This window comes from Carlito syrichta, unplaced genomic scaffold (genome assembly GCF_000164805.1).
Source record: "Carlito syrichta isolate Samal-C Ts95f unplaced genomic scaffold, Tarsius_syrichta-2.0.1 Scaffold239047, whole genome shotgun sequence".
NCBI lineage: Eukaryota > Metazoa > Chordata > Mammalia > Primates > Tarsiidae > Carlito > Carlito syrichta.
This window is the reverse complement of record NW_007183143.1, coordinates 386,575-408,631: the sequence shown is the minus strand read 5'-3', so window position 1 is coordinate 408,631 and position 22,057 is coordinate 386,575. Positions and strand designations below refer to the sequence as shown.

The following is a 22,057-nucleotide window of genomic DNA, read 5'->3' as shown; positions in this document are numbered from 1 at the left end:
GCGCCGTTGCTGCTCCCCCCGCCGCCCGCAGCCATGGAAACGAAGGACGGCGCCCGCAGAGGTACACAAAGCCCGGAGCGGAAAAGGCGAAGCCCAGTGCCGCGGGCGCCCAGCACGAAGCTGAGGCCGGCGGCTGCGGCCCAGGCCATGGATCCGGTGGCGGCCGAGGCCCCGGGCGAGGCCTACCTAGCGCGGCGGCGGCCGGAGGGCGATGGCGGGTCCGCGCGGCCGCGCTACAGCCTGCTGGCGGAGATCGGGCGCGGCAGCTACGGCGTGGTCTACGAGGCAGTGGCCGGGCGCAGCGGGGCCCGGGTGGCGGTCAAGAAGATCCGCTGCGACGCCCCCGAGAACGTGGAGCTGGCGCTGGCGGAATTCTGGGCCCTGACCAGCCTCAAGCGGCGCCATCAGAACATCGTGCAGTTTGAGGAGTGCGTCCTGCAGCGCAACGGGCTCGCCCAGCGCATGAGTCACGGTAACAAGAGCTCCCAGCTGTACCTGCGCCTGGTGGAGACCTCGCTCAAAGGTAGGGGCGCGCGGGTCCCTGCTGTCCGGCCGCTCGGCCCAAACTGCCCCAGCTTCCCCCTAGGCCTCAGTCCTGGTCCTGTCACCTTGGCCCCAGACACACCCTCCTTTCCCGGGCTCGGGCGTTCGCGCCCTCCCTCTCCTCCGCACCCACGATCAGTTTCTGAGCCAAACGTTGGCTGGTATTTTCATAAAAGCTCGTGTTAAGTGCTTACCATTATCTTACTAAGTGCCCCAATAAATGTGAGGCGTGATTACTGAACCGCTAGCACTTTGAAGATCAGTTGGGGAGTAAGGGAGGTGGGGTTCAGAGTTGGTGGCAGACCTGCGGCGCCACCCCCCCCTCTTCTTTTTCCCCCCAAAACAAAAAGAAAATACTTCACTGGACCCATTCACACAGTTTCCCTGTTTGGTTCCAAGTTTCCTGACACCCTCCAGCTCCACCCCCCAAAACTCTTGCTTCCTGGTCTGCCTTTTCCTCCGAGACCCCCAGCTCTTCATCCCAGGCATTCAAGCACACTGACGGTTTTCTGGTTTGGTCCTCTGAGACTTGTGGGCTAATAGCCTCCACAGGTGGGCTTAGAGCTGTCACATAACAAAGCATCTACCATCTTTTCCTCTATTTTACATTCTTTGTGTTTGTTTCTTAACCTCAGGGATTGGCTGGGAAGTGGTTTTACTTATAGGGAAAATGAGGCTCATTGGGGCAAAAGATCTTGCAGTCCTGGAAGAACTAATAGCCCTAGTTTCCGAGTTTTAACTGCGGTCTGGGGATATGTTCTTCCTAAGTGCTCACAAGCTTTGCTCAGACTGTGAGTAGCTCTGAATCTGCTCAGAGATGAGAGAGGGGCAGTGGGCTTGAAAATCTGAGGCAGGAGAATCCAGGGGAAGAAAGGTTACTAATCTGAGTCCCAGCTTTGGTCTTAGCGCTGAAGTGACTCTAGGTGATAACTTCAAAAGTAAATTCTATCCCCATTCTATAAATAGAGGCTTAGAGGTGAACAAATAATTTGATCAGGATTAATCCACTTGAAAGGGAAGTCGGACTGTACTCCTGGCTTCCTTCGTATAGCTTAAGTGATGTGAACCCAGATCTGTCTTGATTCAAAGCCTGGATTTTTTTCAAAGGAGTAATGTCCTTTCTTTAAGAATGAGTAGGATTTAGGGTGGGGTGGTTTTCTGAAATCTTGTTTGGAACTTTTGCAGAACTTTAAGATCCCACAGGCCTATCCCAAGAGAACGCCTTGTCCCATTTCAAGTTCATTGTTTGACAATGGACTGGGAGAGTGATCCCTATCAGCTGGGGTCCTTTTTTAGACTGCTACCTTTTTGACTATCTCTGTCCCATGCATTCTGAAAGTCCGGCTCTCTTCCCAGGGTGAATGTTTGTTTTGTGACAAGACTCCCTAGGAGTTTTCTACCTCACCTGTAATCCTAGAGGCATCACTTATTTTGAGGTTCTTGGATTCTCGGACTGCTTTCTCTGTGGTTAATGAACGGTCTGGGTTTCATATAGCTGGACTGCCTTGTGATGTGGGAATCTGCTTTGCCAGACACTCCTGTCCAGTGTCGGTCTTGAAACTTCAGCCTCTGTTTGAAACCCTTGCCCTCGATGTATAGATACTATTTAGACTTTCCTCACACTCAAAATTCGTCAAAACTCCATAGTCAACAATGGCAACCTTGCATAGTGGCTAATACTATGGATTTTGGGGTTAGACATTCAGTCCTGGCTTATCTCCGGGCTGATGCATGAAGCTTGGGACAAGTTGTTTTAGTCTGTGAGGAGCATTCCTTTATCGTAGGAATCATAGGGGTACCTGTGGCATAGGGGTTGCTGTGGAGACAATGTCAGCAAGAGCTGAGATAAGGAGGGACCTGCTGCCTCAGTAAGTTCAGGCTGTGTTCTGTGTCCCCTTCTGCCGTCATCCCCTTCAGGGTTCACATTGTTCTTGTTCAAGCTTCCCAAACTTGTTTGGCCATGGGACACGCCTTGCTTCCTGTGTTGTCAGCAACTCAAAGTTGACAGGAACACTGGTATTTTCAATCTTCCTTTGTGGACTAAAACTGAGACCTAGAGAAGTGAAATATTTTGCTTGAGGCCACATGCTTGATGTGTCTCTTTCAGTTGTTTGGAGTCTTCAAAATCTTCAAGTCTTTACAATGTTATAGGTGTGGAGATAGAACAGCGGAGAAAATGTTAGTTGTCTCTGCTAATGAAAATGACATTGAAGCTTACATGTCATGTGTTAATTTAGCAAATAGCAAATAGCCAGTCGTTTTTGCTTGTTAACCTAGAACAAAGACCCAAATTATTCCAGGTTAAATTTTCCTTGCTCCAGCTTTCAGAATTTAGTGATCTTGATCTATCCTGGGGCCTTGGGTTTACAGCATGTAAATACCATCCAGTAATATTAGCGCTGAAAGGAATCTGAGAGATAACTTGGTTCAGCTCTCTCATTAAACAGAAAAGTCCGTTGCAGTCACCCTTTGCCTGGTCTCCTGCCACTTAGACTGATTTTGAAATAGACCAGAAAGTGTTAATATCCTCAACTAAACCAAATGGTGAGATCCTACTGTGGTATTTGAAGGAAAAGGAAAAAACAAAACAAAACAAAACACCACTCCTAGCCCCAAAGGAACTTACATTTAAAAAGTTTACATAAGCCGGCTTGGTGGCTCAGCCTGTAATCCTGCGCCTTTGGGAGGCTGAGGTGAGTGGATTGCCTGAGCCCGTGGGTTCGAGACCCGCCTGGGCAGCGAGACCTCATCTCTACAATAAATAAAAAAATCAGCTGGGCGTGTTAGCGCGCGCCTGTAATTCCGGCTACTTGGAAGGCTGAGGCGGAAGGATCGCCGGAGCCCAGCAGGTCGAGGCTGCGGTGGCCGGAAGTGGCCACTGCACTCCAGTCTGGGCAACAGAGTGAGACTCCAACTCAAAAAAAAAAAAAAAAAGTTTACATAAATGCTCTTCAAGGTCACCATCCCTGGAGGTAAGGGCACATCAGCTCATTAACAAGGGCTTTGTACAGAATTAAGGAGAATCAGGAGTTAGGGGAGAAGGTGGGCTTGAAAAAGGGATACCTAGGGCTGTGGATAGGCAGTGAAGAGACAAATGAATTTATTTCACTAAGGGGCCAATAAAACCGTTATTTTTTCCCCATCAGTCTCAACTTCCTAGTTCATATACAGAAGGCATTTTGATATTCTATTTAATGCATGGTGTAAATAATTCAATATTGGGAAAAACTTCTTGAGCTGCTGTTCGTGGACTTTCTCATTTTGTTTGACAGACTTCAGTGCACTGTATCTTTCCTTTCTGAGTACAGACCAAACAAGCCCTGCCAGGAAACATGGAGAGAGAGCATAAGCTGGAGGAGGTTAGAAGAGGTTTCAGTGTCTCACCTGGCCTTCTGTTTCACAAGGAAGGAAAAGGACTGGACTTAATCCAAAATGAGTTAGTAGCAATGCTCAAATCAGCCTTCCAAGCTATTTAAAACCAAATTAAGTGCCTTGTAAATTATTGGGTTGATGGGTTGGTGCCTGTGACGTTGTTTAACTTTGAAGTTCTTTTCTTTTCTTTTTGAGTTGGAGTCTCACTCAGTTGCTCAGACTGGAGTGCAGTGGCCGCTCCCGGTCACTGCAGCCTCTACCTGCTGGGCACCGGCGATCCTTCCGCCTCAGCCTTCCAGGTAGCTGGAACTACAGGCGCGCGCTACCACACCCAGCTAATTTTTGATTTACTGTAGAGATGAGGTCTCACCAAGTTGCCCAGGCGGGCCTCGAACCTGCGGGCTCAGGGAATCCACTCACCTCAGCCTCCCAAGGCGTGGGGTTACAGGCTGAGCCACTGAACCTGGCTTGAGGTACTTTTCAATAAAAAGGAGTGAAGGCATCAACAGTTTGTATTTATCCTTTTGTTTTCCATGACTAAAGGACCCTTTCTGTAATATACTCACTGATTCTTCTGGCAAACAGCAAGTGAGGATTAAAAAAAAAAAATCCAGGACAAACTCTCAAGGCTTAAAACTGAATAATTAGAAGTTTGGGAGAGCTGGGAGCGTAGCTTATCCTCAGTGAGTTCTGTTTTACCTGCGGTTTGATGTTTACTCAAGATGCCTTTAGGTGGCTTGAAATGGCTGGGAACCTAGGCCTTGGTAGTAATCTTGCCTGCACAACACAAGGCTGCTATGAACCAGGCTGCTGTGTTAGAAGAGCCGCTTCACAGTGTTCAACATAAGGCATGGTGAAGACACATGCCCAGATGAACACAGTGCAAGGTCACAAGTGGTGGTTTCCCAGAAAACAGTAGAGGTTCTTGCTGAAAGCTGAATTAGAGGTGCTGAGAAGCTGGGAAGGGAAAAACTGAGGGAGGAACTAGTGTGGGGGAGATAGGGTCTTAGCAGTAGATTGGTTGTCAGCCGCAAACTGCCCCAGCCTGCTGAGTGCCTAGGGAAACCTTAGGGCTCAGAGCAGAACCACCCCTTCCCAGACCCCCAGAAAGCAACTCTGAATTCTCTAACTGTAGCTTGGGCCTTAAAATTTAGAGGCCCTTCTCCCCCCTAGGTGAAGAGACAGACAGCTGGAAGATGATCTTTGGCTAAGCTGATACAGGTGAAAGTGGCATTGGGTACATTAAATTAACGGGATACGATAGAACGCTGAACTTGGGGTCAGAAGGTTTTAGTCCCAGTTCACCCTGTGAGTATGTGCTAAAGCTTGCTGATTGCTATGTAACAGGTACTGCTCTAAAGGCCTTATACCTGCTAACTCATTTGGTCTTCACAATCACTGTTAGAAGTCAACACTGTGATTATTTGTATTTGACAGGTGAGGCAACTGAGGCACCAAGGCTAATGGACTTGCCCAGTGTCGAAGAGCTAAATAGTCAGCCAAGTCAGGGTTCAAGCCCAGACATGTGAACTTGCCTAACCACCGTGAGGTACCGCTAGGACCAGGAGGCTTGTGCTCTGAGTCCTTCTGAATCCTTCTGGCTTTCTTGGCTATAAAATGAACATAATCGTATTTTATTAGAAACTAAGAGCTACTATTTATTTTTGACTGTATTAGTCCTTGTGACGCTGCTGATTTCTACCAGTGCCGTCCATTGTCTCAGCTGCCGGGGACTCTACCTGCTCTCCGGTCCACTCTTGCATAACTTGGGGCGGCCATGCAGACTTCTCTTGGCTCCTGGCTGACTGCCTTCCTTCTGTGTGCATTGGGAATCTTAGGTACCAGCCCTAGTTCTTCCTTAACTGAGAGCTTTGGTTGATTGGGGTTGCACCGGGGAAAGCTTTTTAGAGCTCAAACTCTCAAGGAGAGCTTAGCTTCCGTAGTAGAACTCAGTAGAATGTGAGTTCCTTTTAATCTCAGATTCAACCTTCAGAGTTTTTCTTAGGTCTAGGAACCCTTCTCAGTGACTCTCAAATTCTGAATCCTGAGCTAGTTGGCTGTTACTCTGCATGCCCCATACTATTCCCTGCTCTTTCTCTTTCTTATGCCTCTCCAGCTCGTGATTCTTATCTATAATTATTGAACACCTACTGTGTATGCATGCACTGTACTGTGGGGAACCCAGAGACTCGAATTCATTCCACCATGAGTACCTAGTCTACTGGAAGAGATGTGAGATGGCTGCAGTACAGCAGCCTGTGAGAGGTGCTCTAGGGGAGCCAGCTGCTGGGAATGTGGACTATGGGAGGGAAGGAAGGATGAGTTGTAAAAGGGTAAGCCAGAAATGACCCTGGCGAGAGCTGAGTCTCGGGTGTGCGGCAAGGTCTCCTGCATGTGGAGAGAGACACTAGAGCCCGGACTGCCATAAGTTAGGGCACCTCCCTCCCTCTGCCTGACCGATAGAATCTGCACTTAAAGCAAGGTCCTGCAGAGTTGTAGGTAGTAATAACCAGCTTTTCATAGTAGTTTCATATTCATTCTCTCATTTAATCCTCTGATATATAGTTGGTGTTTTTATAACTTGATTTTATGGACAAGAAAATCAAGATCCATCAAGGTCAAGTGCCCTGTCCGGTGTGACATTAGTGAAGAGTCAGGATCTTGATTTATATCCAGATGCTCTTTCCAGTGGCCTGTTCTTGACACACTGCCTCAAGACCGCATTGAATAGCTATCGGTGATGCCCAGAGACATTCACATAATTAACACCTGATAGTTGTCAACTCTGGTATCCAGGAATCATGCAAAGTGCTGTATGTGTCACAATTAAGCCCAGTGATATAGGTGTTTCTTCCCAATTTACGGAAAGTTTGCCAGGGTAGAGGAGTGTTGACCCTAAGCATGACTGTTCACAGCCCTTGCCCTGTCTTTTAGGCCCATGGATTCATTCTTGTTCTCTGGGGACAGGGCAGCCAATGTAACGGGCCTATGTGATTAATCTTAGGAAGTACTTTAGACATACCCTGTGGTGTTGACATGGTACCCAGCCACTTTATAGTGACATGACACAGCCCAGAATCATTGATGATGGGACTAAGCTTTCAGCCAATTGGCAGTACCATAATTAATTATTGCCCAGTCTTGATCAGCTGTTTCTGATCCTTCACTTTTACTATGCTGTATGGACTAACAGTTCTGGATGTTTCTGTGTTTTTTGTTGTTGGTTGGAGGTGGAGGATTGTAGGTTGCTTGGTTTTTGTCTTTTGGGCACTTATCCTAGAGTAGGATTTTTATGTCAAATGGATGAGCATCTTTAAGACTTCTGATATATATTCCTGAATTACTATTGTCCTGTGTTTAAGTCAAAATCTTAATTCTCTGTTGAAAAACCAACTTGCATGTTGTGTGGTTAGACCATCACCGCTTGGACTTGAACATTAAACTCCTCGGGGCATACATAAGTGTGCTCATAGGAGCTTGTGGGAAATGGAACATCCCAGTATATGGCTCTGCTGCTGGCACTAAGAAGCGGGGGTAAAGCATCGGTGAGGATCCAGGCTGTGGAGACTCTGGGTCCTGGCCCAAACCAGGCAACTTGTTTAATCTTTTGCGCCTCAGTCTCCTCACCTATAAGAGGGGATATAATTATCATCTCAATAGATAGCGATTTGGATGAGAGGCCTGGGTGGAGCACTTTGAGTTTTTCCTTACTTGACAAGTTCCTAAATCCTACTGATTAAGCTTCCAAAACCTTCCTCCTATACCCTTCTTGCCTCCCCTCTGCCAGCCCTTACTCCTGAGTTTCAGGGCCTCTAGAGGAGACATTTGCTACTAATCTGTCCCCCATCTCCAACCTCTGGTTCCTCCAGAGCATTGTCTAAGACATGTTCTTTAACAGGTGAACATCTCTGAAGTCTGTTAGAAGATGGTATGTCCATAGTGTTGTCAGCAGCCTGTGTGTCTTACTTATATAGTATGTCTTAAAATTAACGGCTTCTTAGATTCTATAAACAGTGTCTCTCTCTATATATTAAGAACTTTTGGCCCCGCTCAGTGGCTCAGCTGTAATCCCAGCACTTTGGGAGGCTGAAGCGAGTAGATTGCCTGAGCCTGGGGGTTCCAGACCAGCCTGGGCAACTTGGCGAGACCTCATCTCTGCAATAAATAAAAAATTAGCTGGGCCTATAGTTCCAGCTACTTGGAAGGCTGAGGCAGAAGGATCGCAAGAGCATAGCAGATTGATGCTGGGATGGCCATGAGTATGCCACTGCACTCCAGCCTGGGTGATGGAGTGAGACGCCAACTCAAAAAAAAATCCTTTTGGTTTCTTCCTATTTCTCAGAATCTGAGTTTGCCCCAGAACAGTTCCAATCTCATTCCTACTCGTCTCCTTAACTCAGAATACGCACTTGGGTCTTTGGGCACACTCACACCCCCGTGCTTGTGTGCACACCTTCCTCCTCTCAGGAGACGCAGTTGAAGGGTCTCTGCTACCTGCCTTCCCTTCAGCCCAGCTTCTTTCCTTCTCCTCAGTCAAAGCTGGGCCATCTTCCTGGCTCTGTCTTATAGCATAGCTGTAGTCATTCTTCTGATGACCGAGGGCCTGTGGAAGCAAGGCCAGGGACTCATGTCCGGAGTCTGGTAAGCAGTGTGTGCTCAGAGAATGTTTAAGTGGAGTTGACTAAAACCTGGAGATCTGACTTCTGGAGGAGGCTTGGGAATAGCTTGTAAAATTCAGGGCGTTTTGTATCTTTCCAGGAGACACCTGCCTTTCCAGCACTCATACTGACTTGTCCTTATGCTGAGCCTGCTGGCCTCAAGTTTCTCAGTGAAGCAGGTCACATTTTATTGGGAGACTTCAACACTACTTTTTTATTCCCGTGAGTGATGAGATGCAAGACACCTGCTTTGTTTTGTTCTTTCGTTGTTTTTAGCGTTTCGCTCTCTCCCTGAGCTATGGCATAGGCTCTATCTTGAGATACATAGTTTGTTTTGTTGTCAGCTGCCTATCAGACTTGAGGGAAAGGTAGTAAAACTGTCCCAAAGACAGGCCTACCTCTCGAGCACATTTTCTTCAGTCCTTTGTGAACTGGGAGACTGGAATGACTTGGCAGCTCATCCTGCGCCTCTTCTATGGTAGTGCTCTTGGGCAGGTGACGTAACCATTTTCAACTTTGGTTTCCCTACCTATAAATCGGTGTCCAGTAAGATGAAACAGCTTACATAATGAACTTTTAAAATCGTTCCTGGAACCCAGTGAGCTTTCAGAGGTTAATTTATTGCAAGTCCTTATTACCTCCAAATAACACTCACTGTTTTCCTCCTTCTCTGGGTAGAAAGCTACATTTTTAACTCTTATTAATCTTACACAACTGTCAGGTTTTGCCAGACAAGGGAAGTATAAAACTTAAGTCGATTTTTTTTGTTTGTTTGTTTGTTTCTGTCAGCTCGAAGGAACTGTAAATTTCAGGTCGAGATTCCAATGGTTGTTGCATGTGTCTATTCCAGTTACACATCCTGAACTGGGGAAGTGGCAGGGTGGCAGAGCTGGGAAACCACTAGGCCTACTTGAGGGGCCCGAGCTAAAACTCCACTGGTTAACTGACCACCAGCTTCTACTCTGCCTGGTGGACCACCATGAAGTTTTGGTCTTTGGGAATTAGTGTCATTTCAGAACCAGCGTTCAGTCACTCCTGAAAGTTTAACCATTTCCCTTCCCCAGTGCATAGTCCCCTTGGTCAGTGACTGCAGATCCCTCTGTGGAGGCTGGAAGACTGAGTGAAGAATCTAACCTCTACCTCAAAACATTTTCGAATTAGCTGGGTGCAGTACCATGTGCCCATAGTTCCAGCTACTTGGATGCTGAGGTGGAAGGATCGCCGGGGGCCAGCAGGTCAAGGCTGCGGTGGCCGGGAACGTGCCACTGCACTCCAGTCTGGGTGACAGAGTGAGACTCCAACTCAAAAAAAAAAAAAAAAACCATTTGTGAACATGCCAGCATTTCTCATGATTAAGTAGATGGATTCCGAGCTATAATGTCTGGCACAATTTAATAAAAGCTAAGATAAAAATATAAGACTATGGCCTTGGCTGGTTAGAAGAAGGAAGTTACCTGGGAAATCAAACAAGTTTTAAGTAAACTGACATTCAAACTGGCCTCAAGGTGCATATTCTGTTGCACCTGCAGAGATGGGGGTGGTCTTTCTAGGTAGAGGGATCACTCCAAATGAAAGCCTGTTATAGTCAGAACTTGAGTTTAACTGTTACAGCTAATGTCCTAGATGGAATCATTCTTTTTCATTTTCTTTTCTAAATTTCATCCCTCACCGAACATTCTGTGGTCTACAGCACTGGGACTATTGAAGTCAGTGACTTCCAAGTACTTGGTTGGGGTTGGGTGGGAATGATGTCAGTCATGGTCAGTGGGTGATTCTCCCAAAATATGTTCTGCATTATGTAGTTCATATCCTTGTCTTATTCACAGCCATCATATGGTATAGGTGCTATTCTCATTTGATAGATGAGAAGACTGAGGCCCTGAGAGCCTCAGGGACTGAGAGCTGAGAGCCCCGTTGACAACCCACCTGAAGTAAAAGACTGGAATTCTAATGTGTGTACTGTTTACCTGTGGGCACCTGGGGGTTCATGTGTAAAAACACATATTCTAGTTGCTCATGAAATAAGCCAAGGGCCCTTGTCTGCACAAATAATTTACATTAGTCTCCCGGACGAGTAGCTGCGTTTCCATTTTCCATTCTGTCATGCTCACTGGTACTGTGTCTGATGCTGAGAATACTTCTTGTCCAGAGTTTTCTTGTCAACACAGTTTCTTCTTAGCATCCCTGAGCCTGGCTCCCTACTTAGAGCAGTCTCCTCCGACTGGGGTCTCTTCTCCCCTATCCACTCACTGACTTCAGGCACTTACTTTATCCTTTTTTTCCTTTCCCCAGATTCTCATAACCTGGACTTACATTATAGTCTGTTTTGTAGCCTTGTTTTCTTTGTCCTTGAGTTTCCATAGTTACCAACTTTGTATATAAAATAATCATCATTTCCCCACCCTTTATTCTGCCATCAGAAGTTTCACTGTTTTCTGATGTGACCTTTGCAGAAGGAATTTGATGACTTTTTTAATCTTTTCCTTTCTGGCTCCACCTCCAGTAAATATTTCTTGTGCTCCTTTTTACGGGTCTTTACTCTGGAGTCCAGCTTGATTCGGGCTTTCAATTGCTGCCTCATTTTGCAGTGTTTTTAGATAGAGTCCCAGGCCTGTGACCTAGAAAGAGGATTATGAGAGGGAAAATAACTGATTTAAAAAAAAAAAGAAAAGAAACATCTGCCCTAAACTGGTTTTACCTGTATGACTTTGTGAGTAATATAAACCAATAAATTATATAATTACAGAGGAAATGAGGTCTGTCAAATTGTGGTAAAAAACCTAAAGCTTTTGTCTTGCATGTCAAATCATCTTGGCTCAACCTAAAACTCCCAAGCCACTGGCTTTGGTAGACTGTGTGCCTTGGTAATTTCAGGACTGTTTGGGCTAGTGGGCTGTCATCCAGTAGAGTGACTAGTAAAAGCAGAACCCTCTGGCAGAGATTCTCTGGGGAGGTGCAGTCCTTGCTTGGTAGAATGGCTACACCATACTGGGGCCTAGAGAACTTATCTTCAGGTCCTGGCTTAATACAAATGACCCATGTGATTACGTGGTGCATGTCCCTTCACTTACAGGTCTGGCTTCCTCATCAGCAAGATAACACACCTGCCTGTCTAGACTTAGCTTACTTATTTACTTCCATGTAAGGGTTCACTGTGCTGTCAGTTGCTTTATGAAGATTGTTGGGATTTGCTTAGAGATGCCAGTCACCAGTTTTCCTGGAGTTTCAAGCCCACGCAACTCAGTTTTGCCTTGTGCATCTAATTCAGACTCTGCTGAGTGCAGATTTCCTGTTTACACCTTTCTAGTCTATTTGTCCTTGTGTTCCATGATCCATCCCATCTCTCAGCCTAGAATTCCTCCTTGTTTCCCCCTGCTGATCTACTGCCTGTCCTTTAAGGATAATCCTGTCCCTCTGTCTTCTCTGGATCTTGCAACTCCTGCCCATCCTTCCCTGTTCCTAAGAGTCACACATGTAAGGTTTTTGATGGTTGCTGCTGTAGATACCTGTCGTTTCCTCGAAGCTAATCTTCATAGAGACAAGAATTGTGCACCTAATCTTCATAGAGACAAGAATTGTACACCTAACTTGGTTAGGCATGTGGTGGGCACTCAGAGGATATTAATGGGGTGGAGTATGCCACTTAAATAAACAAAATTGTAGTATCCTTCTAGATGGATAATTATATGAATCAGGGAAGAAGAGAGGAAAGGTCATTTGCCTGGTGTGGCGTAACAGTAATGACAGAAGCTGCAGACATTTGATGGCCTTGCAGGCTTTACCTTGTTCCATCTGCCCAGCAGCCCTGGGATACTTGTGGGTGGTGTGATGCTGCTCTTTTGGAGACAGTGTCATGAAACAAAATGGCTTCACAGTCAAACCGACAGCAGTAAATCTGAGTTTCCCTGCAGACCTCTTCATTCCAGTCCCCAGGTGTTTAACTCCAGTCCCTGGTTCCTGTGTCATACCTTGACATGTCATATGTAAGTAGAAACAGGGCTCAGTGCCAGTGTGCAGGTCCTCTTGAAGCAGCTCTGTGTCACCACTGTCACCCTCACTTTAATATACTGCATTCTTTAGTCTAAAAGTGTGAATGTGTCCATCTCACTCAAGCTCTTTCCTACCTTCCTTTGACTTAGGGGAGAGGATCCTGGGTTATGCTGAAGAGCCCTGCTATCTCTGGTTTGTCATGGAGTTCTGTGAAGGTGGAGACCTGAATCAGTACGTCCTGTCCCGGAGGCCTGACCCTGCCACCAACAAAAGCTTCATGCTACAGCTCACAAGCGCCATTGCCTTCCTGCACAAAAACCACATCGTACACAGGGACCTAAAGCCAGACAACATCCTCATCACAGAGCGGTCTGGCACCCCCATCCTCAAGGTGGCAGACTTTGGACTAAGCAAGGTCTGTGCCGGGCTGGCACCCCGAGGCAAAGAGGGCAATCAAGACAACAAAAATGTGAATGTGAATAAATACTGGCTGTCCTCAGCCTGCGGCTCAGACTTCTACATGGCTCCTGAAGTGTGGGAGGGACACTACACAGCCAAGGCAGACATCTTTGCCCTGGGCATTATCATCTGGGCAATGATAGAAAGAATCACTTTTATTGACTCTGAGACCAAGAAGGAACTCCTGGGGACCTATATTAAACAGGGGACTGAGATCGTCCCTGTTGGTGAGGCGCTGCTAGAAAACCCAAAGATGGAGTTGCACATCCCCCAAAAACGCAGGACTTCCATGTCTGAGGGGATCAAGCAGCTCTTGAAAGATATGTTAGCTGCTAACCCACAGGATCGGCCTGATGCCTTTGAACTTGAAACCAGAATGGACCAGGTCACATGTGCTGCTTAAAATTCAGGGCTGAGCATCTTGGGTGTTTTTAAAGTAGGTGAGTGCTCTCTTTTTGTTCTGCATGCACACTTTTGGACTGGGTCCTTCCTTCTGGGCTCTGGGGTGGGCCCTGTGGAGTTGGGCAGGAGTGCAGGTTGAAGAGAACGTAAGTGCATGTTAGCAAAGATCCCCCCAGATGTTAATGAGGACGATGTGGGTTTATCTGAGTACAAGTTGGAAAGTCTAGAGAAGTGTTCTCAGCAGAGGTTGCATTTGAGCCGAATCTCTTCAGAGTTTTTTAGAGACACTTTTTCTCATCAGTGCCCACTGTAGGAAAAATGTGCAAAAGATACATAGACAGTTTTGCTGAGAATAAGCACTATCTTTGATTGTATTACTCCTACCCACACATCCAATTCTACATAGCTTAGATCTTGCTAGAGTTAGGTAGAGTTTTGGTTCCTGCTCTTTTCATTCAACACAAATCTGAGCATTCCCCCGTCTCATACTTTGAAAGTGTGGCTTTCAGCAATAATAGGACATTTTCATCATAAGTACCATAATTTAACCACTCTTACTTTAGATGTCAGATTGTGTCTCAGATCCCATAAGGAATGTGTTAGTGAATATTCTTACATGGAAGTCTTTGATTATTTAGCACATTTATTGTGAGCTTTCATTTGTCAAGTACAGTCATTGCTGCATAAACGTTTTGGTTAATGAGGAACTTCATATACCATGGCAGACATATGAGGGGGACCCAAAAAATCCGGAATTTATTTTTGAAAAATTGTGTTTATTATTACATGTTTAAACTTCAGTCACCTTCAAAGTACTCTGTTTGATGCAGTGCATCTATTAAGATGCTTTTTCTACTGCTCAGAACAGTTTTGAATTCATCAATTTTGATGCCTTTTAGTGCTTCTGTTTTTTACCTCTTCCACACTGGCAAAATATTTCCCTTTGAAGACTTTTTTTCACTCAAGGAAACAAACAATCAAAAAGTTGCTTGGGGCAAGATTGGGTAAATAGGAAGAGTGAGGAATGGAGGTCGTGCCATTTGGGGCCAAAAACTGCTGAACACGCATCGCAGTGATGGCAGGTGCGCTCCTAAATGACCCATTGTGAAGTGGGCAAATACATTAAAAAAATCTCCAAATAAAAAAAAAATTACCAAAGCCAGATGCAGCTTCTCACAACATTAGCTGATACACTGATGCTAATGAGTTCCCAGGACACTTACCTAGTGGGGGAAATATGTATTACAAGGTGTCTGCCCTCCAAAATATAATTCCAGTTGTTTTTGGGTCCCACCACGTAAGATTATAATGGAGCTGAAAAATTTCTAATGCCTAGTGATGTCGTAGCTGTCATAATGTGGTGCACATTGTGGTATAGTGCGTTACCTTTTTATGTTTAGATACACAAGTACCATTGTGTTAACCCCCTAGAGTATTCAGTACAGTAACATTCTGTATAGGTTTGTAGCCTGAGACCAATATGCTATGCCATATTGCTTAGGTGTGTAGTAAGCTATGCTATCTAGGTTTGTGTAAGTACATGATGATAACCACACAGTGATGAAATTGCTCAGCGAAGCATTTCTCAGAATATATGCCCATTGCTAAGTGAAACATGACCATTGTGCTAGGCTCTGGGATTACATAAGCAAAACCAGAAACTTCTTCATGAATTCTGCAGCTTAATTAGGGAAAGAAATGTTCATCAGTATTTATCATAGTTGTTTTACAGTGACAAAGAGGTATTAAGGAAATTGACCTTCCAGGTGTTGATGCCCAGAGTCAAGAGTAAGTTAGAGGAGCATGCCGGTTAGAAGAATAAGCCTCTTCACAGGACTCGAAGCCAAAGGGAACCTGGCACATCTGAGACTAGACCAATTTGGGTTAGTGAGAAATGCAGACATGTGGCAATCAGAGGACAGGGACCTGCCAGGAGAAGGAACAGTATGGACAGAGGTTGAGGTAGAAAACCCAAAGGCTTGGACCTGGAACAGTAGGGTTGTTGCGTTGGACTGGAGTCTGAGGTGAGAGCAAGGGAAATAAGATGAAAAACTACCATATATGCTAGGTATTTTCTCCCGTACCATTATGCTTTACCTCTACAACCCTGCAAGGGGTTAAGTAATATACCCCAGGTCCTGCTAAATTAAGGACAGGTATATGATACGCAAGCAGCCCCCGCCTCCTTTTTTCCCATATCAATATGATAAGCTAGAAATAACCTACTCTGAGATGGTGCTGAAGGCTTGATGAGGTGATGGGATTAATGCTAATCATAGTGGTCACAAGGAAGAAGCCTCAGGAGCCAGGCACAGGGCCTTCTGTCACCTGGGTGGGTTCTTCGTCCCCTCCTTTCCTGTCGTCACCCTCCAGTTTCTAGGTGGAGTTGACTCATAAAAAGTTGAGCCTGGTTTCATCTGTAGGTTTCATTAGTGACTTGATGTCTGGAGTAGTGAGTCACTAGGTTGGCTCTTCCACCCCTCAGACATGGACTGAGTACCTTCCAGATGCCAGGCCAGTTTGTCCTATCCCCAGTGGGTAAGAGAACAGCATTCCCCAAAGCTCGGCTTGGGCTGGTGCCATGTTAGAAACCAAAAGGGCTGGCTAGACAGTGTCTTAATTGTATTGTGTGCTGTCACTTCGCATTTCCATCTTATCTCTTCTGCTTTTGAAAGACCTCTTAGAATTCAAGTTTGCTCTGGCGTAGGAAGGTTGTCATTGGAAGAGGAACCTGAATTTGGGTTAGGATTATGGGGTTGTCACAACTAATTGAGATCGGCACTTCCATTTGGACATCCACACTTGAGATTTGTGCTGTTCTGCAGGGTGTTTTAGCTATGTAAAAGTGATTCCTTCCTTTAGGAGAAATAGGTAACCTTGAGAAGAGGCTGAAAGATTAGGGACATGATTACTAGTGTGTCTCAGGCTATTTGGTTAATTTATTTTGTGACTTTGACAGCTAATCAATACAGTACTGGTGGTGCCAATGTGACTGTAGCCTGTCCTCCCCTATCCTAATTAGGCACTTAGAATTGTGGGCCTGGGCCCAGGTCTGTGAGCAGAGCCAAATCCTGTGGTGCCAAAAGCTTTAAATCAGTTGTGTAGATGAGCTGAATCTGGTTGGTCAGAGAATCGGACAGAGGCTTGAGTTGAGAAAAACATTGAATCTGACTTCCTCTCTCCCTGCCAAGCTTAGTAGGTGGACAAACTCATTCCATTTATTTGTTCAACATATTTATTATGAAACTTTGCTAGGTACCATTTTAGATACAGTGATACGTTATTGATCAAAACAGTCAAATATTTTTGCAGTGTAGAGCTTAACATTCTATTGGAAAAACAGACAATAAACACAGGTAATGGATGTTGGGGGTGGGGATCATCAGGTGGTTCTCCTGGAGACGGTGGCCTTTGAGCAAAGGTTAGAGTTGAGGGACTGAATCCTGAGGATTTCTGGGGAGAACCTCCCAGACAGAGGTAACAGGTAAATATAAAGGCCCAGAAGCTGGACAGAGTGAGCAGAAGGAGTGAAAGGTATAGGAAGAGGAGAGAGGGTAACAAGTAGAGTGGACCTTGAAGGCCACTATAAAGTTTGTCTTTTATTTGGGATGAGCTGGAAAGCCAGCTGTGCGATATCTGATTTTTTGAAAGTATCACTTTACCTGCTGTCTTAAAAATAAATGGTAGGAAAAGGAGGGAGGCTACTGTAATAATCCAGGTGAGGGATGATGACTGCTTGAAAACAATGGAGTAGGGAAGGTGATGGTTGGACTTGGGGTATATATTGAAGTCAGAACCAACAGAACTACCTGCAGGGTCATAAGTGAGGTATAAGAGAGAGGAATTAAGGATGTCTCCAGGGTTTTGACTTAAGTTAGAAGGCTAGGATTGTCATCAAATGAGATGGGGAAGACTGGGAGAAAGTTAGGTTTTAATCACCGGAAAGTTTGGCTTACCTATGTAGAATCTGTGTACAGGTAAATGTAGAGTGGCATGTGGATGAGTCTGGAGTTTAGGGGAGGGGTCTGACCTAGAGATACAAACTCAAGAGATTGCCAGGGTACTGGGGTGGGCAGAGGACTGATCTCTGGGTCTTCCAGCATTGAGGGTGAGAAGGAAAGGAGTCGGAGAGGAAAGGAATCAAGAGGCAGAGATAATCAGCTGTGGCATGTTCTGCCAGAGGGTGAGTGAGATGGATTGACCCTTGGATTTGGTAAGGGAAAGTCATTAGTGCTGATGATCACTTTTGTGAAGTAATAGGGGAACCCCTAAATGGAGTGGATTTGAGAGGCAAAGAGGAAGGAGTAGGAGACTGAATAGACCAATAATTCTCAAAGATTTTGGTCTGAAAGCCTTTTTTACACTCTGGAAATGACGTACTCCAGAGAGCTTTGTTTTAGGTTGTATCTGTGAATATTTGCAGTGTTAAAAATTAAAACATGTTTTAAATGTTCTTTTCAAATGAAGGAATAGATAACAGCAAATCAGTTACATATTACCGTAATTTATGAATTTTCATGTTACATTTTATGAAATTACTACATTTCTGGTTTTGAAAACTGTAGAGTGGCATTGTTTTATGTTTGCATATCTCTTTAATGTCTTAATAGTCAGCTGGTTTTAATGTCTTAATAGTGAATTGGATTCTCATTTGCTCCTGCATTCTAAGCTGGTGTTGTGTCACTCATCATGTAATTTCTGGAAAACTCCAGTGCACAATTATGAGAGAGTGAAAGTGAAAAAAGCAAATAATGTCCGGTTGTCATTTATGAAAAGGTTTGGCTTCACAGACTCCCAAACCAGACCACACTTTGAGGACCAGTGGTATAGGTGACTCTGAGAATTTTGCTGTGAAGAAGCCCTGGGAAGTAGGTGGTAGCTGGAATCCTAGAGAAGGGGGGTTATTCAGGGTCCCAAATGAAGGGATAGAACTTGTCCATCCTGATTTCCAGCCAACCTTCCTATTAAACTTGTCATGACTCAAATTCTAGCTGTGTATAGTAAACACATTTGACTCCAGTACCATGGAGGAACACCTCCGTAATCTAGGATTGTAGATTTCAGAGTACTGTTGAAATCAGGGCTAAATGGTCTTAGTTTTTGCAAACATGAAAGGAAATACATTCTGGCTTAGATACTTGGGATTCCCCTCAAATAGTTAGTGGCAGTGCAAAGAATGATTCTCATTTCTGGGCTTTACTGACTATGGCCTTAGGCAAATTTTTTTTTCTTCCTGTCTGGGCCTTGGTTTTATCATTCCCAAAATGGAATTGGTCATTATCTTATTGAGGTTGTTGCTTTGAAAGTGCCCTATATAAACAGTCTGAATTAAATATTTTATAGTAGAATTTTAGATACTCACTTTGGCCTGAGTGGGAAGTGTTATCTTCCTTTTCCCTCTGAAGACAGAGGTCTTTAGTAGCCTAGCTTCTGAGGATTACCAAATAGTTTTTCTTTTAAAACAAAGTTGTAGTCAAAGCCAAGCTATTCAATCTCTTTTTCCAGAGAAGTGTATCTATTTTTAAAGATTGCTTAATGATACGTTTTATCGCCTCCTTATTTATTTGTCACTTTCGGAAGACATTTAATAATTCCTAATGGTTCCTACCAGCTAGCTACAGTTTTACCCCAAGCAGGAAACCAGTCAAACTGATGTTCCAGGTGCCACCGCTCGTATGTTACCACGGAGAGTGTTGTGGGATGAGGGAATCTGCATTCACGGCCAAGTCTGCTGTCTGATACACAAACCTCTGTTACTAGGGCCTTTTGAAGCCAAAGCTTTGAATGATGCCTTTTTGGAGTGGGCAGTTAAGGCCCACTGAAGGAAATCAGATGCTGATGTGACCTCGGGGGTCACAGAAAATACTCTTCGCTCTGTATGAGATCTCAATGGGTGTATAACATTAGAGAAAGAAACAGGCCTAATTTCTTATTGAAGTAATAGAGAATATATTTATCCCTGGCTTGGGATCCAAAGATGTGACTCTGGGCTAACATGCTGGGTGACCTGGGTTGGCCCCTTGGCCTGGGCTCCAGATTTTGCCCCTATTTTACAAGATTTGAGGTTTTACCCTCATTGTCCTAGGCCTCCAGTGCATCCTTAATGCTCTTACAGGGATTCACAAGCCTTTCCAACTTGTCTGACAGGCAATGGCATATTTACCTATTGAAGCCATAGAAGCCAATTGAGTTACCAATTTGCTTCCTTTCAGCTGGAGTTATTCCCAAATTAGGTCACAGTCTAGGTGTTAAGTTAAATCAGTAGTGATTAAAAAATAGGGGGAAATGCTTAATAAACACGGTTTGTTTTAAAAATATCAAAGAACTCCAAACAAGGTCTCTGGAAGGCAAATTCAAAAATGCTTTTAGGGCAACTCCCTCAGGTCCCCTCCCACTGTGGGAGCTTTTCTGTCATCTCAATAAATCCTGCTTTCACAAAAAAAAAAAAGCTTTTAGATGGAAAAATTGGGATCCCTGAGACTAGATAGGTGTCCAGGTCCCGTCTCTGAGTGTGACTTCCTGGCCCAGCTGTCAGGACAGCCAGGAACTAGCCCTTGCCTCACAGGATTGTCCTCTTTGTGAGAGGTGGCACATGAGACCATGGGAAAGTGTTTGAGACCCCTCCACACCCCCCAAGAACCTTGCTTCCTGAGCACCAGGTGCCTGGCCTAAGACTGAAGAAGGGTAAAAGTGCCAGAGATAATCACAGTTGGTGAGATAATGATTTTTTTTTTTTGAGTTGGAGTCTCACTTTGTCACCCAGACTGGAGTGCAGTGGCACGCTCCCGGCCACCTCAGCCTTCCAAGTAGCTGGAACTACAGGTGCCCGCTACCACGCCCAGCTAATTTTTGATTTATTATAGAGATGAGGTCTTGCCAAGTTGCCCAGGCAGGTCTCGAACCCCTGGGCTCAGGCAGTCCACTCACCTCAACCTCCCAAAGCGCTGGGATTACAGGCTAAGCCACAGACTGAGGTAATGATTAGTGGCTGTCCCCAGGCTACCTGCTTTGTGACCATTGTTTCATTTACTTTTCAAGTAAATTCCTAAACAAAAATGCCTACACTTAAACCCAGGACTAAGACTTTGCCTTTAACCAGTGTGGTATATTATCATTTTGAATAATCTTTACATTTTAAATGTTTTCGTAATTGAGTTCAACAAACAATTGAGCATCCGGTTGGATGGAACTTTGCCTAAACCCAAGCATTCGGAGATGAGGGACTTTCGACTCAGCACCAGGCACTCTGAAAAAGTGCAGAATATGCTGATAAGCAACCAAGTGGCCCTAATGAAGGTATCCACAAGAAAGGTTCTTCCCACATGGGAAGTGTAGCTGTCAGGGGGCTGAAGTTTGCAGCTTGGTTCTGCCCTCCAGAAGCTGATTCCAACTTATTCTTCCTTGAAGCCTTGAATGTCCAAAGGCCTCTACCCTGAAGTGGGTTATTTGACCCTTAAGAATGAGCATTCTATTAAAAGTGAGGTCATTGCAGGGGACCTCCCTTGATTATCAGTTATTCCTTCCAGGCAGCCCCATGAGCCTCTTTTGAGACCCTTCTTGGGGGTCCCAGCTGCTAGCACTCCCTGAGCTGTGCAAGAAGAGAGGGAGGGGTTATGAGTGAAAAATTAAAGTGTGTGGTTCTCCTTTCCCCCAGGAAATGGAAACTCAGCCTTCAACTCTGAAGACCCTGTTTGCTCTGGGTACTTATATACAAAGACATGTTCCTTAGGGGCTCGTGTCCCCTTGGGGCCTTGTCCCTGCACCCGTGTTTTCTGAGGCTTTCCTCCCCAGCTGGGGAAGGCTGGGATTTCTGTAAGGCCCAGGCAGCTCCCCAGTGGCCTGCTGTTGCCATCTCTTGATTGTTCCTGCTGCATCAACAGCAGGAAGCTGAGCTGTCAGTTATGTAATGGGGCTGGTGGCCCCCAGGGATAATCTGTCCCGTGTAGCTCTGCAGGACATGAAAGCATCCATGAGGGGACAGGCCTGGCCCGGGGCTGTTGACGTCAAGGCCCAGTTGCTGCTCACATGTTCTTCCTCCTGGCATCCTTGGCTCCATCTAACCTAGATAGCATCCCTGTGGGCAAATCCAAGTGGCTCTTGTGATTATCCAGCTGTGAGCAAAGCCGCCTGATGGCTTAGGGGTCCTTCCAACTCCCATTTCCTCTCACCCCAGGAATACAGAGATGCTCCTACCAACAATAGCAGCTGCTGGTTATTCAAACCTGCACTATGGGACCCTGACCTGTGCAGAGCAGAGGCCCTGCCTTCTGATTCCCAGCCCTGGACTAAATGCTTCATGTGTATGTACTGTTACCATACATTGCCCACAAAGCATTTCTGCTACTTGCCCTCACTTCTGTGGACGAGGAAGCCAAGAATCGCTTTCCTAATGTTTTGAGAGTCAGGATTTGAAACAGGGAACATCTGGTGGGAATTCTGCTAGTCCGTTCTGCATCTTATAGCCTTTTAAGAAGCAACTTTTGAGGGGTTTCCATTTTGAGGCTGGTGGTGGGTCCCCCTCTAGTAGCATTATGCAGATTGCCCTTTAGGTGTAAGTATCCAGGGCTGCCATGGGTGTCCTTCACAGTGTGTTAGCTGGTATTGGCCCAGGCACATCCCTGTAGGTTAGGTCA

At 45.4% G+C, this 22,057-nt stretch overlaps 1 protein-coding gene across 2 annotated transcripts in view; it reads left to right on the top strand.

The window, feature by feature from the left end:
* Nucleotides 1-5: 5 nt before the first annotated feature.
* The window catches only part of STK35 (serine/threonine kinase 35), a 42,269-nt gene continuing 20,217 nt past the window's right edge, over nt 6-22,057 (top strand). Inside the window, exons 1-2 of one of the 2 annotated variants that reach the window (XM_008051856.2) lie at nt 6-523; nt 12,713-13,462. In XM_008051856.2, the coding sequence (XP_008050047.1) occupies nt 34-523; nt 12,713-13,425 (1,203 nt within the window). In that variant the 5' untranslated portion in view covers nt 6-33 and the 3' untranslated portion in view covers nt 13,426-13,462. The remainder of the gene's footprint in view (nt 524-12,712; nt 13,463-22,057) is intronic. The other variant, XM_021709496.1, reaches the window with a different exon arrangement.